The 11,580-nt window shown below is 42.2% G+C and overlaps 3 protein-coding genes across 4 annotated transcripts in view; 1 reads left to right on the top strand and 2 right to left on the bottom strand.

The window, feature by feature from the left end:
* nf2b (NF2, moesin-ezrin-radixin like (MERLIN) tumor suppressor b) overlaps positions 1-5,143 on the bottom strand; it is a 13,948-nt gene extending 8,805 nt beyond the window's left edge. Inside the window, exons 1-10 of one of the 2 annotated variants that reach the window (XM_080848919.1) lie at positions 5,108-5,143; positions 4,035-4,139; positions 3,825-3,950; positions 3,186-3,308; positions 2,808-2,891; positions 2,379-2,447; positions 2,038-2,120; positions 1,713-1,788; positions 970-1,107; positions 376-450 (exon numbers count right to left, since the gene is read on the bottom strand). In XM_080848919.1, coding sequence (XP_080705045.1) covers positions 376-450; positions 970-1,107; positions 1,713-1,788; positions 2,038-2,120; positions 2,379-2,447; positions 2,808-2,891; positions 3,186-3,308; positions 3,825-3,950; positions 4,035-4,124 — 864 coding nt within the window. In that variant the 5' untranslated portion in view covers positions 4,125-4,139; positions 5,108-5,143. Of the gene's footprint in view, positions 1-375; positions 451-969; positions 1,108-1,712; positions 1,789-2,037; positions 2,121-2,378; positions 2,448-2,807; positions 2,892-3,185; positions 3,309-3,824; positions 3,951-4,034; positions 4,140-4,763; positions 4,887-5,107 lie in introns of those variants that run through there. The other variant, XM_080848920.1, reaches the window with a different exon arrangement.
* An 849-nt stretch (positions 5,144-5,992) lies between these two features.
* Positions 5,993-8,305, top strand: mettl27 (methyltransferase like 27; the record flags this gene model as incomplete). Its single annotated transcript, XM_080849045.1, is given in 7 exon segments — positions 5,993-6,010; positions 6,013-6,030; positions 6,034-6,183; positions 6,413-6,541; positions 6,997-7,132; positions 7,514-7,606; positions 7,829-8,305. Coding segments are annotated over 7 exon segments (756 nt in total). The 3' UTR covers positions 8,041-8,305.
* A 1,592-nt stretch (positions 8,306-9,897) lies between these two features.
* Positions 9,898-10,857, bottom strand: LOC308373458 (claudin-4-like; the record flags this gene model as incomplete). The annotated part of the gene is made up of 1 exon (XM_080848979.1): positions 9,898-10,857. The coding sequence occupies one exon, from the start codon at positions 10,855-10,857 to the stop codon at positions 9,898-9,900; it is 960 nt and encodes a 319-aa protein (XP_080705105.1).
* Positions 10,858-11,580: the final 723 nt, after the last annotated feature.

Here is an 11,580-nt window from a genome sequence, read left to right as displayed (position 1 = left end):
TATACATGACATTTGATCACATTCACATCTATTTGTTGAGTAGACGCTTAAATGTCAACTACTGGCAGCCAACGTTGTGGTAATATGTTGGTATTTTGACATTTACATTTTAAATTCAGTTCAAGAGATAATGGAGATTATATTTTTATGAAACCCTACTCAACCATTACTTAGTATTGTGGACCCAATAGCATAAATATAAGGGTTATTTACATGCTTACATTTACTTCTCTTAGATATCTCAATCAATACAATGATTGTTCGAAACTATGTTTCATAAAATATTCCATTAAGCAGTAAGAATAAGACCGAACTAGCTAACCAATTATAACCACACATTTTTATTCTACATTCCAAATATATTTCCTGACTTACCAGTTTGTTAACACGTAGCTGAGAGGAGTAGAACTTGAAAACATCCTTCTTCTTGTCAAGCGGCTTTATCGTGAACTAACAGCAGGTAAATAATCAACAGCATTAGTGCACCACAATGGTCTAATATCAACTCAATCAAAAACAAATGCAATATTATTAGTCTGGCTGTTTGCCTACATATATAGCAAGAGAACCTAATCCACAGCTGGGTTTAGATGTACAATATATCCATCCCATACATATATCCATCCCATAGATATATCCATCCCATACACATTTCCATCCCATACATATATCCATCCAATACATATATCCATCCAATACATATATCCATCCCATACACATATCCATCCCATATGCATATCCATCCCATATATATATCCATCCCATAAACATATTCGTCCCATAAACATATTCGTCCCATCAACATATTCGTCCCATATATATATTCGTCCATTCAACCATATATCTTCTCAAATGTCTCTTACTATGAGCCAAGGTCAAGCTGAGCTTTATGAGGCATTCTTTAGTTCAAGGTCACTGAGTTTCGGCCCAGTTGTTATGAGCTAGCTGCTCTTGTGGCCACGCACGCACCTCTTTCTCGCTGTATGAGATGTTTCGGATGCCGCTCCAGGGGAAGGAGTTGTTGGGGGTGAGTTTGCTGTTGGGGCTGTAGATGTGCAGTCCCTGGGCGTCCACACCCAGCTGCAGCTCCGTGTCACGCTTGTTTTGCTACCAAACAGAAATAATAATTCATTTTATTTTTAACGCACTTTTAATTCAAAATAATCTCAGAGTGCCTACATATTAGAAAACTAACTATAATGCAATAAAATAAAAAAAATAGTTAACATAAGCATAATAGAAAACATCAGAGGAGATTATTGGTGTATAAGCGCTGTGGATCTCAAAACACTTGCTGACGACAACAGAGCTTGTTATTGGCAATCAAACGTTGGCAGGCAAACACGTGATCATAACAACAGCGTTTATGATGGGTATCTGATAATCATATTCTGGTACTAGGCAGTCAGCAGCAAGTACTCAGAGTAAACGATGAGCAGAAAGGAACATACTGTAATTGAAAAGGAGCGTATGGACTCGGAGTAAACAAGCTGAAGCCGTATGGGCTCAGAGTAAAGGAGCTGACGCCGTATGGGCTCGGAGTAAACGAGCTGATGCAGTATGGACTCAGAGTAAAGGAGCTGACGCAGTATGGACTCAGAGTAAACGAGCTGATGCAGTATGGGCTGGGAGTAAACGAGCTGATGCCGTATGGGCTCATAAAGCTACTTTGACTTTGACTTTGAGTAAACGATGAGCAGAAAGGAACATACTGTAATGGAGAAGTAGCTGACGCCGTACATCTCAAGGTCCTGGGCGATTTTCAGGTACTCCATTTCTGCCTCATCCCTGAATACAAATATGTTGTTAACATGAAGCCAACAAAAGTGGTCAGGAAGACGATTATGCAATTCATCACAATTTTAAAACTGCATTCAAGTAAGTGAATGTCCTAGAACATATAGTTCTAGTGTCCTCGGAACCAGAGACAGAGCGAGGCAGCTGACAGAACACTGGTCTCCATGAGCAAACAAGGTTTCGATTTAGAATCGGAACCAAAGGTGGTTTGCAGAAGTTCTAAAGACGGAAGCGTGTTACCTGGCGATACCTCTGTGCTCTGCATACCAGGCAGTGATCTTCTCCTCCCACATGTCTGGAGTCATCTGATACTGCATCAAAACCTGTGTTTACAAATACATTGGTTTGATTTCAATATAAATCTAAAATCTACATTTGTGCAAGATGTGACATAAAACAGACAAATGTATATAAAACCATTATAAACAGTTTTAAAGACAATATTATACAATTATTGCAGATGAGACAATATCACACCATTCCCCACTTTTTCAGAGGCTAAACACACACACACACACACACACACACACACACACACACACACACAAGTATAATGACTAGCAAATCACACCAGTACTCACTCTTTTGGGCAGGAGTTCATCTTGGGCCAAGAAGCCAGGTTTATGGAAGTTTGGATCATAGTCCCCATACTGACATGGACAAATACAGACATAATATTCAGATATTTCACATGCTCTTTGTAATCACCAACCTTTTGATGAGTAACTGAAATGTAAAGTTTAATACGTGCAATATCACATTCATTCTATTGCTTTGCATCTAATGCCATCTAGACAGGCTCCATTCAATTGACAGTATGGTTCTCGTCTGCCAATCAAAAATTAAATTGCATAATATGTTGCATTGTTCTGATGAAGTAATTAGAATAGTCACATTACTCATTACATGTTAAACTTAATAACTAGTAATCTGTAACCTATTGCATTTAAAAGGTAACCTTTCAAACCCTGCATAGGTAGACAGAAGAAAATGTAGGTTTATTTTCTAACCTTTGCTTGAACAGCATATGATGCCAACAGAACAGATGCTTCAGGTGAACAAAATATCTCTTCGTCCAATATCTGCTTTTTAACCTTTGGGGTTCAAATTCAACACACACAGCTGTTGTCAGAAACGCTAAATAACAAAAATCACATCTTTTAAGACCTAAAAGCATGAATTAATTAAAAAGATGCTGAATGTTGTGAAAACAGGCCAAGGTGTAAATATCAAATGATAAACATCCCTCCCACATATTAAGTGCAAAACGACTGCAGGAAAACCAGGGCAGGCATACCATGATACAGAGTGGCAAGAGAGAACGCAGGAGAAGAAGACAGACTTGCATAAAACCAATAATCTGAAATTCCACAGGTTCCATCACCTACCTGTAAGAAGAAGAGATGTTGCGTAATTTCCTGGACCAACTCCTCCTCCACCTTCTCAGGGAAGAATTTAGCTAAGAAATGAAATGTTATTGGTGAATCCTTGGGGACATCTTGGTCCAAGACCTGTTGCAGAAGCACAAAAAAACAAACACATTTAGATTGTCCAAAAACAGCACATTAATCTGCTTGATGAAACACATCCTGGGTCATTAAGGCTAAAGCATCACTTCCCTCTGTCGATAAACAGAGGCTATTCATAATGAATAAGGCAAACCTAGCTATTGTGTACCCTTTTTTTTTTTTTTACTTCATTGTTGTCATGTCCCCCTGTCATTCAACTTCATCCTGCTGGCACTACCCCTGCAGGCACGACTCTCAGTACACAGTGCTAAAACGCCCATTAGGGATTGCCCAATCCATTGTTTTCCCTGTTTTCATACAGTTCCTCTTCCAGAACAATGACCTTTACTATGACCTCGACTATGAAGTCTGCCTCTACTGAAAGATGTAGCAGGGGCTCCATGTTGCCAAAATAACAGCTGTCTGTACTGGACCTAGGCTCTCTGTTGGGATTGGTTCATAACTACCATAACACTAATACATGGCTGCATATTGCCAGCGCACCCTACACTTACTCACCCGTTTCTCTGTCTTCAGCCAGGCGTTGGTGTCCTTCACCTTATATCTGAGACCAAAGAACCAAGTTTCCCGAAGTCCAATGGTCCGACAAACAAGGTCAAACAGGTCTTTTCCTTTCCACTTCACCTAAAGAAAAAAGGGATGTTACAGTTTCTGGTCATTTCAACTTACTCCCTGTTGTTGGCAAACAATATAGGCAGGGTCCATTACCTCACAGCTGAACTCCATTTCAGCATCCATAGTGATGACTTTGACTTTAAAAGTCTTGGGCTGTTTTTTCTTTAGGCCAAGGATGGACATTTTCAGCTCTGGGTCCTGCGAGACAAATAAAAGGAAGAGGTGACTTTGCTTCAAGTGAAAATTGAAGTTACAGCAGTTGCATTGAGCATGTCTGCGGTGCATCATGGTTGGTTCCCATTACTCTCACATAATAACAATCCAAATATGCATTGTTATGGACATGCCCAACGTGATGCAACTCCGCAAGCTCTACACAACTTCAAAAAAAATGACTCCACGGGCTAGTCGTGTAAAGGAAGCTGACAATCTAGCTAGATTATGTAATTTAGCTAGTTATTGTTCAACAACAAAACATCATCCGTAGAATTAGCTCTTTAACGCTAACTTACGAAGCTAGCCAGCTAACATAACTGTCAAAAAACATCTGTATCTGTGGTTTGAAACCAGACGACTTTCTAAATAACTCAGCTATCCATGGATGTTTTTGGCCTGTTTAGATGCTTAGAAAGTTGTGTGAAGAAAAAGTGTTATGTGAGAAAAACCTGGGTGACACAAAGACATCACATCGTAGGTTAACATACACGATAGCTAACGTTAGTTCAAAAATCAAAACAGCTAACGTTAGCCTTCAATCTAAAGAGCTAATTTAACCTAACGTGAGCTGGCTAATTAAGTCAGACATCAGGCCGGACCACGTACCTATGTAGTGCCCTTGTTTTAAGAGAGAGACGAAGAAAGGCAAATGTAAGAACTGTCTTACAACACACATACGACTCTTAACTTCAGAGCTGACGTTGGTCAGTCAAGTTAGTAGCAAGCTGGCCATTTTGCTTTAATGGTAGCTAACGTTGGCTAGCTAGCATAGCCACACTACAAACTGGACATCTAGATACCTATCTAACTAAACAGCTGAATCGTTGCGAAATATGGTTAAACGCAGACAACTACAATATGTTGTCATATATGTGAGTGTTCCAGGAGTCAAATTTCTATTTGTCGAACAACACAGTGCAAACAAGAACTTGAAACCACTCAAAACTTACAGTAGCTGTATGCCTGAACCGTGAATGATTGACGTTAGATCCAAACCCCTGTGGTGAATACGTGAATTGCAATCATAGCTCAACATAGCTCAGTTGCATTCAGACAGTCAACTTACCCATGTCCATTCTCGGAGATATTTTTTTCTACAAGCTATGAACACATTTTCATTAAAATACTGTATTCAGATTCTGTTCACCAAAAGGGCATAGGCTATTGCTCCAAAATGCACTTTCTTTATAATCTGTCCTCCTCCATTCACTTCACGTTCATTGACTAACTTTGATAAAGTCAGAGTGGCCACTGTCTTTTGAGTTTGTCAGATTTGTCAAGACCTTTCAGACAGTTCGGATGTTTTATGGGATCAGATTTGGACTAGCATCGCTGGTAAATACTAGAACGTCGAAGTAATTTTTGTCTTGTTGTCAGTGCAACTTGTGCATATCAATTCAATTGTATTTATAAAGCGCCAATAACACTTGCAATTGTGTCAAGGGGCATTACAGAGCCCAGAGCTTGAACCCTAGAGCGACGGGGGCAAAGGAAAACTGTCTTTTAACAGGAAGCAACCTTAAACTTATTCGAAGCAGACTGCCTGAAATATCATTCCATACCCCTGGGAAATACATAGGTTGTAACCTAAAGCATTTGCAAAACAAAACATCACTTATAATCATTATAATACATTACATAGGAAATATACATTGGACGGTAGTCATCACGTTGCGTTATATTATTATTGTATACCTGAAGCAGGTGTGGTTTATTGGATCGAGTAAATGCTCCCGTCCAGTTGGTGGCAGTAGCCTAATGGATAAACAACATAAGCAAACGATAATCACGCAGCTAGAAGAAGAAACATTGAAGAGACAACAGTTGGCGGTGTTATGAGGGATCGTAAACCTATGTCATATTTTTCTTCTGCTAGTATTGCACTGACTCTCACAGACAAATCATAATGGGAGAGCCCAAGAGGACCTTAACAGATGTGAAAAATGTCATTCTTTCTGCACACGAAGACAGTGGACCACGGGATAAAGTGTGTTTCTACGATAAGTGGGCAGAGCAATATGAAGAGGTGAGAAAGTAAAAGTAAGGGGAGTGGGGACAGCAGCGGTATTGTTCAAGAAACTTATCTTTTACCTTTTATAATGGGGAGGAGGCTAAGCCATCTGCATATGGAGGTCACTGTCGTCTCAGGGGCTTTGTGATGATTTAAGTGACATTATTCTTTCTTTTTGTTTGAGGACACCTCTGTCACTGTATCACTGTTCATCTAAACTCCAGTAGATGTTAATCTCCCACAGGACGTAGCTCTCTTGGACTATCGTGCTCCGAGTCTAGCCACAGAATGCATTGCGTCACACGTCCAAGGTGACAAGGGCAGTGCAAAGGTTTTGGATGTGGCCTGCGGAACAGGCTTAGTCAGTGTTAAGGTAAGTAACAAGTGACATTTTCTATCTTACACTTTATGTGTCCTCAAAATTAATAATATGATGCACCTCACATGTAAGTGCACAAGTATTAGCATTCTAACTCCATCCCAAACCTTACAACGTGTGATACAAAAAATAAATGGCCCTTAAATGATAAAATTGTCTTAAGGCACAGACCCTGAACCGCCTGGTGCAAGCACAGAACCCTGTTGCAGTCTTGTCAGATAAACAACGACTGTAGGATTGGGTTCATTTCCAATGTTGTGCAGAGTACTAATTGCACATTCAATGTAATAGTAAGCAGGAGTATAATTAAGTACGTATAATTACTCTGTATAATCGCTTCACTAATTCCTTTACACAGAAGGAAGTCCAATTTGTTGATAACACTAGAAGTAAATATAGCCTGCACAGTTTGCGTTTATAATTCACTCAAGGTCTTTTTGTTTTCACAGCTGAGAGAAAAGGGCTTTCAGCATTTCAGTGGTGTGGATGGCAGTGAAGCCATGTTGGAAGTGTCCAGGAGGACAGGACTGTATCATGACCTGTGGCCGTGTGTACTCGGACTTGAACCACTTCCTGTACACGCTGGTATGCCTGCGCATGGACTTAGTACCTCCTTGAATCAAACTTTTTAACATTTGGACCTTGAATATGACAACAGTATGTCAGCGTATTATAAGCAATGTGAACACAAGAACTGTAATGTTTAGAATACTGCATGGACCAATCAAAAAGGCTGCTCTGTTGTGACGCTGTGCGTCAGGGTCCTGATCCTCCCGTGTTTGACCCCTCTGCTGATTTCTCTCTGTCATTCCATTGGGTTCAAACATTTCTCTTCAGGGTAATACTTGAAACATTATTAAACTCATAACATTCAAACTTGTCTGTAGCCACAGGGACCGTGTAGATTGATAATTGCTTCTGCTCTCTCACTGTTCTGTTTTCTGTCTTACCCCTCATCTCTTCTAGAGGCGTATGACATTGTTGTATTAGTTGGAGCGCTGAGCGTTGGGCAGGTACCCGTGTCTGTCATTGAAGAGCTGTGGGTCGCCACAAAACCAGGTGAATGTCACAACTGCCACAAACTCTGACAAAAACATTTGTATTGTAGAACATCATAGACATTATGCAGCCATTACGTATCAATACTAGTAAGTCTATCATCACATATCTTTTATTACATGGATAAACCTCACATGCCACAGGACTGTTAATGATTTCCTAATATAAGAGCAATTGTTTATGACCCAGAGAAATGAAGACATGCTTTGGCGTCCGTTTCAGGTGGGTACATCTGCTTGACGACCAGGGCAAACCCTGACAACCTGGAGTACAAGGCCGAGCTGGAGCTCACGCTGGACGGGATGACCAGAGATGGACGCCTGGTCTGTGTGGTCGTCACTGAGGTGGAGGAGTGGGAGAGAGCCGTGCAGGAGCATGAGACGGGGTACATACCTGGGGCTGTGTATCTGTACAGAAAAGCCCTCTGCAACTAGGACATGTGGAAGACTGTTTGGACCCTCTTTGGCATGATAAGGGGGCTGTGAATGATTTTAGATCATTGTAGGCAAAGAGTGAAAACAATTGTCTGAAAAACATTTTTAAGTACTGTAATAAAAAATTCTATATTATATATATATTCTTTTACTTTACATATAGTGTATACTGAAAAACACTGCCAATAAGATTTTGGTTTGATTTAGAAGATGGTAATGTATTGAATAACCCTATCTGCCATTTGGGAGGACCACTGCTGTTGTACACAGGACTACCACTAGATAGAAGCAATGAGTTACCTTTTAATTAAGTGTTTTGTGGATCGTATGCTTGGCAAGTTGATGTAAGTTTGCATCACACTCTAGTTCCTGCATCTTTAGATGTTATGAATGAGTGCTTGTAATGTCTACACAGTACAACTTTGAGAGGGAAGTTCAAGGGTTAGTTGTTTTAATATATTATATAATATTTTATTTCCAAATGTTGGGAGAAAAATCTGTTTTATTATTTGTTATTTACCAACCAAAGGCAATATCCAATTAACATTAAGTCAGCAAGGGGAATGTGTCCTGTACAATCTGCTATATGTAGTGGCAAATCTATTAATATTACTATACTGTGCTGTTGTATTCTGATTTCATTTAGTCAGTTTTTGATCATTCTGGGGAGTTAAGTGTTTTTGTTCATTTGATACTGAAACCTCTTCTCTTCTGTTGCCGTTTCACACTGGCCTGTTCAAATGGGATCATTTAAATAAAAAGCTGTCGATGTAAACGACGATATGTTAATATGTTAATCTCAAGATTCCTGGTTGAAACACAACAAAAGACATCAAGCTGTCAGACTGTAAAAGACAGTGTTTTAACTTAGTGGAAGATACTTAAAAACATTTCAAACCATTAATTACAAAACTCAAGTTGATTCCCTGCTATCCCATGTCTTCCCTTTGTAGTATGGTTGTAACTGCATCAACTTCAAATCAAATTCATATATACTGTATATGCCCTTCTGCTGGCTCAGGCAGTGGCCAATAGCTATTGTATTTCATAACAATACACTTTCCTCAACCAAACATCCTAATATCAAAGTCTGATGAAACATTTCAATTGAAGCGTGACTTAAAATGTTTTCCAGCTTGCTGCCAGTGAAACTCGATTTGATCCTTTGCAAATACACAGCTTCCGGATAGAATGCAAAGCATCTTTATTCAGTCATTCTCTGTCAAACCGGTTTCACCACTGTTTCCCTTCCTCTTGGCCGAGGCTATAATGGAGGGTGATACCAGGGAAGAATGTGGGGGAGGGTATCAGTGCAATGGGCTAGGGAGCTCCTAAATAAGTAATACATTGAACTCTTCACTTACCCAGCCCTTTTAATTATTGTATAGCAATGCTAATTGGTTGCACTTCTTGAGTTATGGCAAATAAGCTAAAATATGTTAAAGCTACAGACAGAAGTGATCTTAAACTTTTATTTTTATAGCAATAACATTCACATTCATATATTTATATAAGACATTCAGAAAGAAGAAAAAGTAGCTATAGTACATCAAGAGGAAATGCACCAGTCATAACTTCCATTCACTGATTTTGTGGGTCTGTTTGTGATCATGTTACGCATCACCACTGAAGCACTCACAAGAGGCCTGTGACTGACATCACTTAGCTTTCCTTCATTTTACCACACATACGTTTAAACATTAAGGGGAAAAAACTAAAAAAAGCATTAACAGCTTCATTTTAAATATATATTTACACTCCTGACTGGCCCACAAGATGAGTGCAAAGTCCAAGTGCATAACTGGTACATCGACACTTTAAACAGGAATATGTCGTGGCAGTGCCTTGCAGAAACAGTCAGATGTAAGTCGTTGTAGGAGTGACTGGTGCCTCGTCTGTGAATGCAGCTGTCTCGTTGAGCTCAGACTTGGTGGAGAGCTCCAGGCTCTTAGCGGAGTCGGCCATCTTCAGCTGGGACTTGGTGGAAGGCCCCTCGCTCACCTCCGACTGGGCTGACACAGGCCTCTTCAGCTGGGACTTGGTTGAGGGTGCTCTGCTGTTCTGGGACCATGTGGATGGTGCTTGGCTGCCCAGGGGCTTCGCCATGACCGGTGGCTGTCCCCACTGGCTTCCCTCTGGATGGGAGCGACCAGAGGGTCCTGAGGTGGGTCTGGAGCTGCCACCGCCGTTAACGGACGAGCGCACAAGAACATACTTCGCGGAGGGGGTGTTGTCCTCAGCGGGGTCTCCAGAGCAGGCAGTGCTGCAGAACATCCCCCCCGCTAGGAAGAACAGGATGGACGCCCCCCACCCAATGTAGATGGCCCCCCCCAGCTCCCTGCGCTGGGAGTCCGTGAGGTGGGGGCTGTAGAAGGCCTTCACCACCGCCCCGGCCGTCCACGACACCGGGATGATGCACAGGAGCCCGGCGACGAGCAGCGTTCCTCCGGCGGCGACCAGCACCCGGTCCTTGGTCCTCTTGCCCTCGCCGTCCAGGAAGCGGGTGCACTTGCCCCCCACGAAAGCGAGCAGGAGCCCCGCGCTGGCCACCAGCAGGGCGATGACCGTCAGCGCCCGGGCAGCCTGGAGGTCTGTGCCCAGCGCCAGCGTGGAGTCGTACGGCTTGCACATGATCTGGCCCGTGCTCTGAGCCACGCACGTCATCCAGATGCCCTCCCACATGGTCTGCGACGTGACGATGGTGGTGCCGATGTAGGCCGTCACGCGCCACATGGGCAGGATGCAGGTCAGCAGCGCGCCCACCCAGCCCAGCAGCGCCAGGGAGCTCGCCAGCATCTGCATGCCCAGCGAGGCCATGGTTCCCACGGAGACGGCTCTCTGCAGTCAACACACCCTGCTCTTTTGTTGTCCTCGTCACTAGCCTCGCTCAGGCAGGGTAGTCCTTTGCTTCCTGCTCTCAAGCCGTATTTTAGAAGTGTTTGTTGTTTTCCACAGCTGTTCTCTCACCTACCTGAGTTGTGCCATTCTTCATCTAACCCTGTGAGCACCTGTGCAGTGCACCTCCATCTTTCTCTCTCTCGCGCCTCTCGTGACTAACCTGCTGATTGCCAGCGTCTCTCCCTCTCAACTTCAGTTCGCTGCTTCATGGCCTCTTAGGTGACCGAGATGAGAGGTGAAAAACTAAAAACAGCTTGATAGAGAGAGAGAGAGAAAAAAAGGAGGTGTGATCTAGGGTTTGAAGACCACTCCCCCACTTGTCATAAACAGCACCGTACCAGCTCGACAGGATTCTTCCCCAGCAAGAGGACACCATGGGTGTGGCAAGAGGACGGCCTCTGGAAACAAAGGTGTTTTGTGTATATGTGTAAATGAATTAAAAAACAAACAAAAAAGTTTTAATGTGTAGACGCAAGCATTAACATGAAAGAGCATCCTTCATGAAATTGGACTTTGATTGACGCAAAGGGCTTAAAGATGTCTCAAAAGATGGCTTAAAGACGCCTCAAAAGATGGTTTGGAGTGATGCAGTCATTTGCACCTGTCGCTGAGCACTGCAATACGACACCTTAGATTCCTTAT

The sequence above is a fragment of the Sprattus sprattus genome (genome assembly GCF_963457725.1).
Source record: "Sprattus sprattus genome assembly, chromosome: 1".
In the NCBI taxonomy this organism is placed as follows: Eukaryota; Metazoa; Chordata; class Actinopteri; order Clupeiformes; family Clupeidae; genus Sprattus; species Sprattus sprattus.
This window is presented reverse-complemented; position numbering and strand designations above follow the sequence as displayed.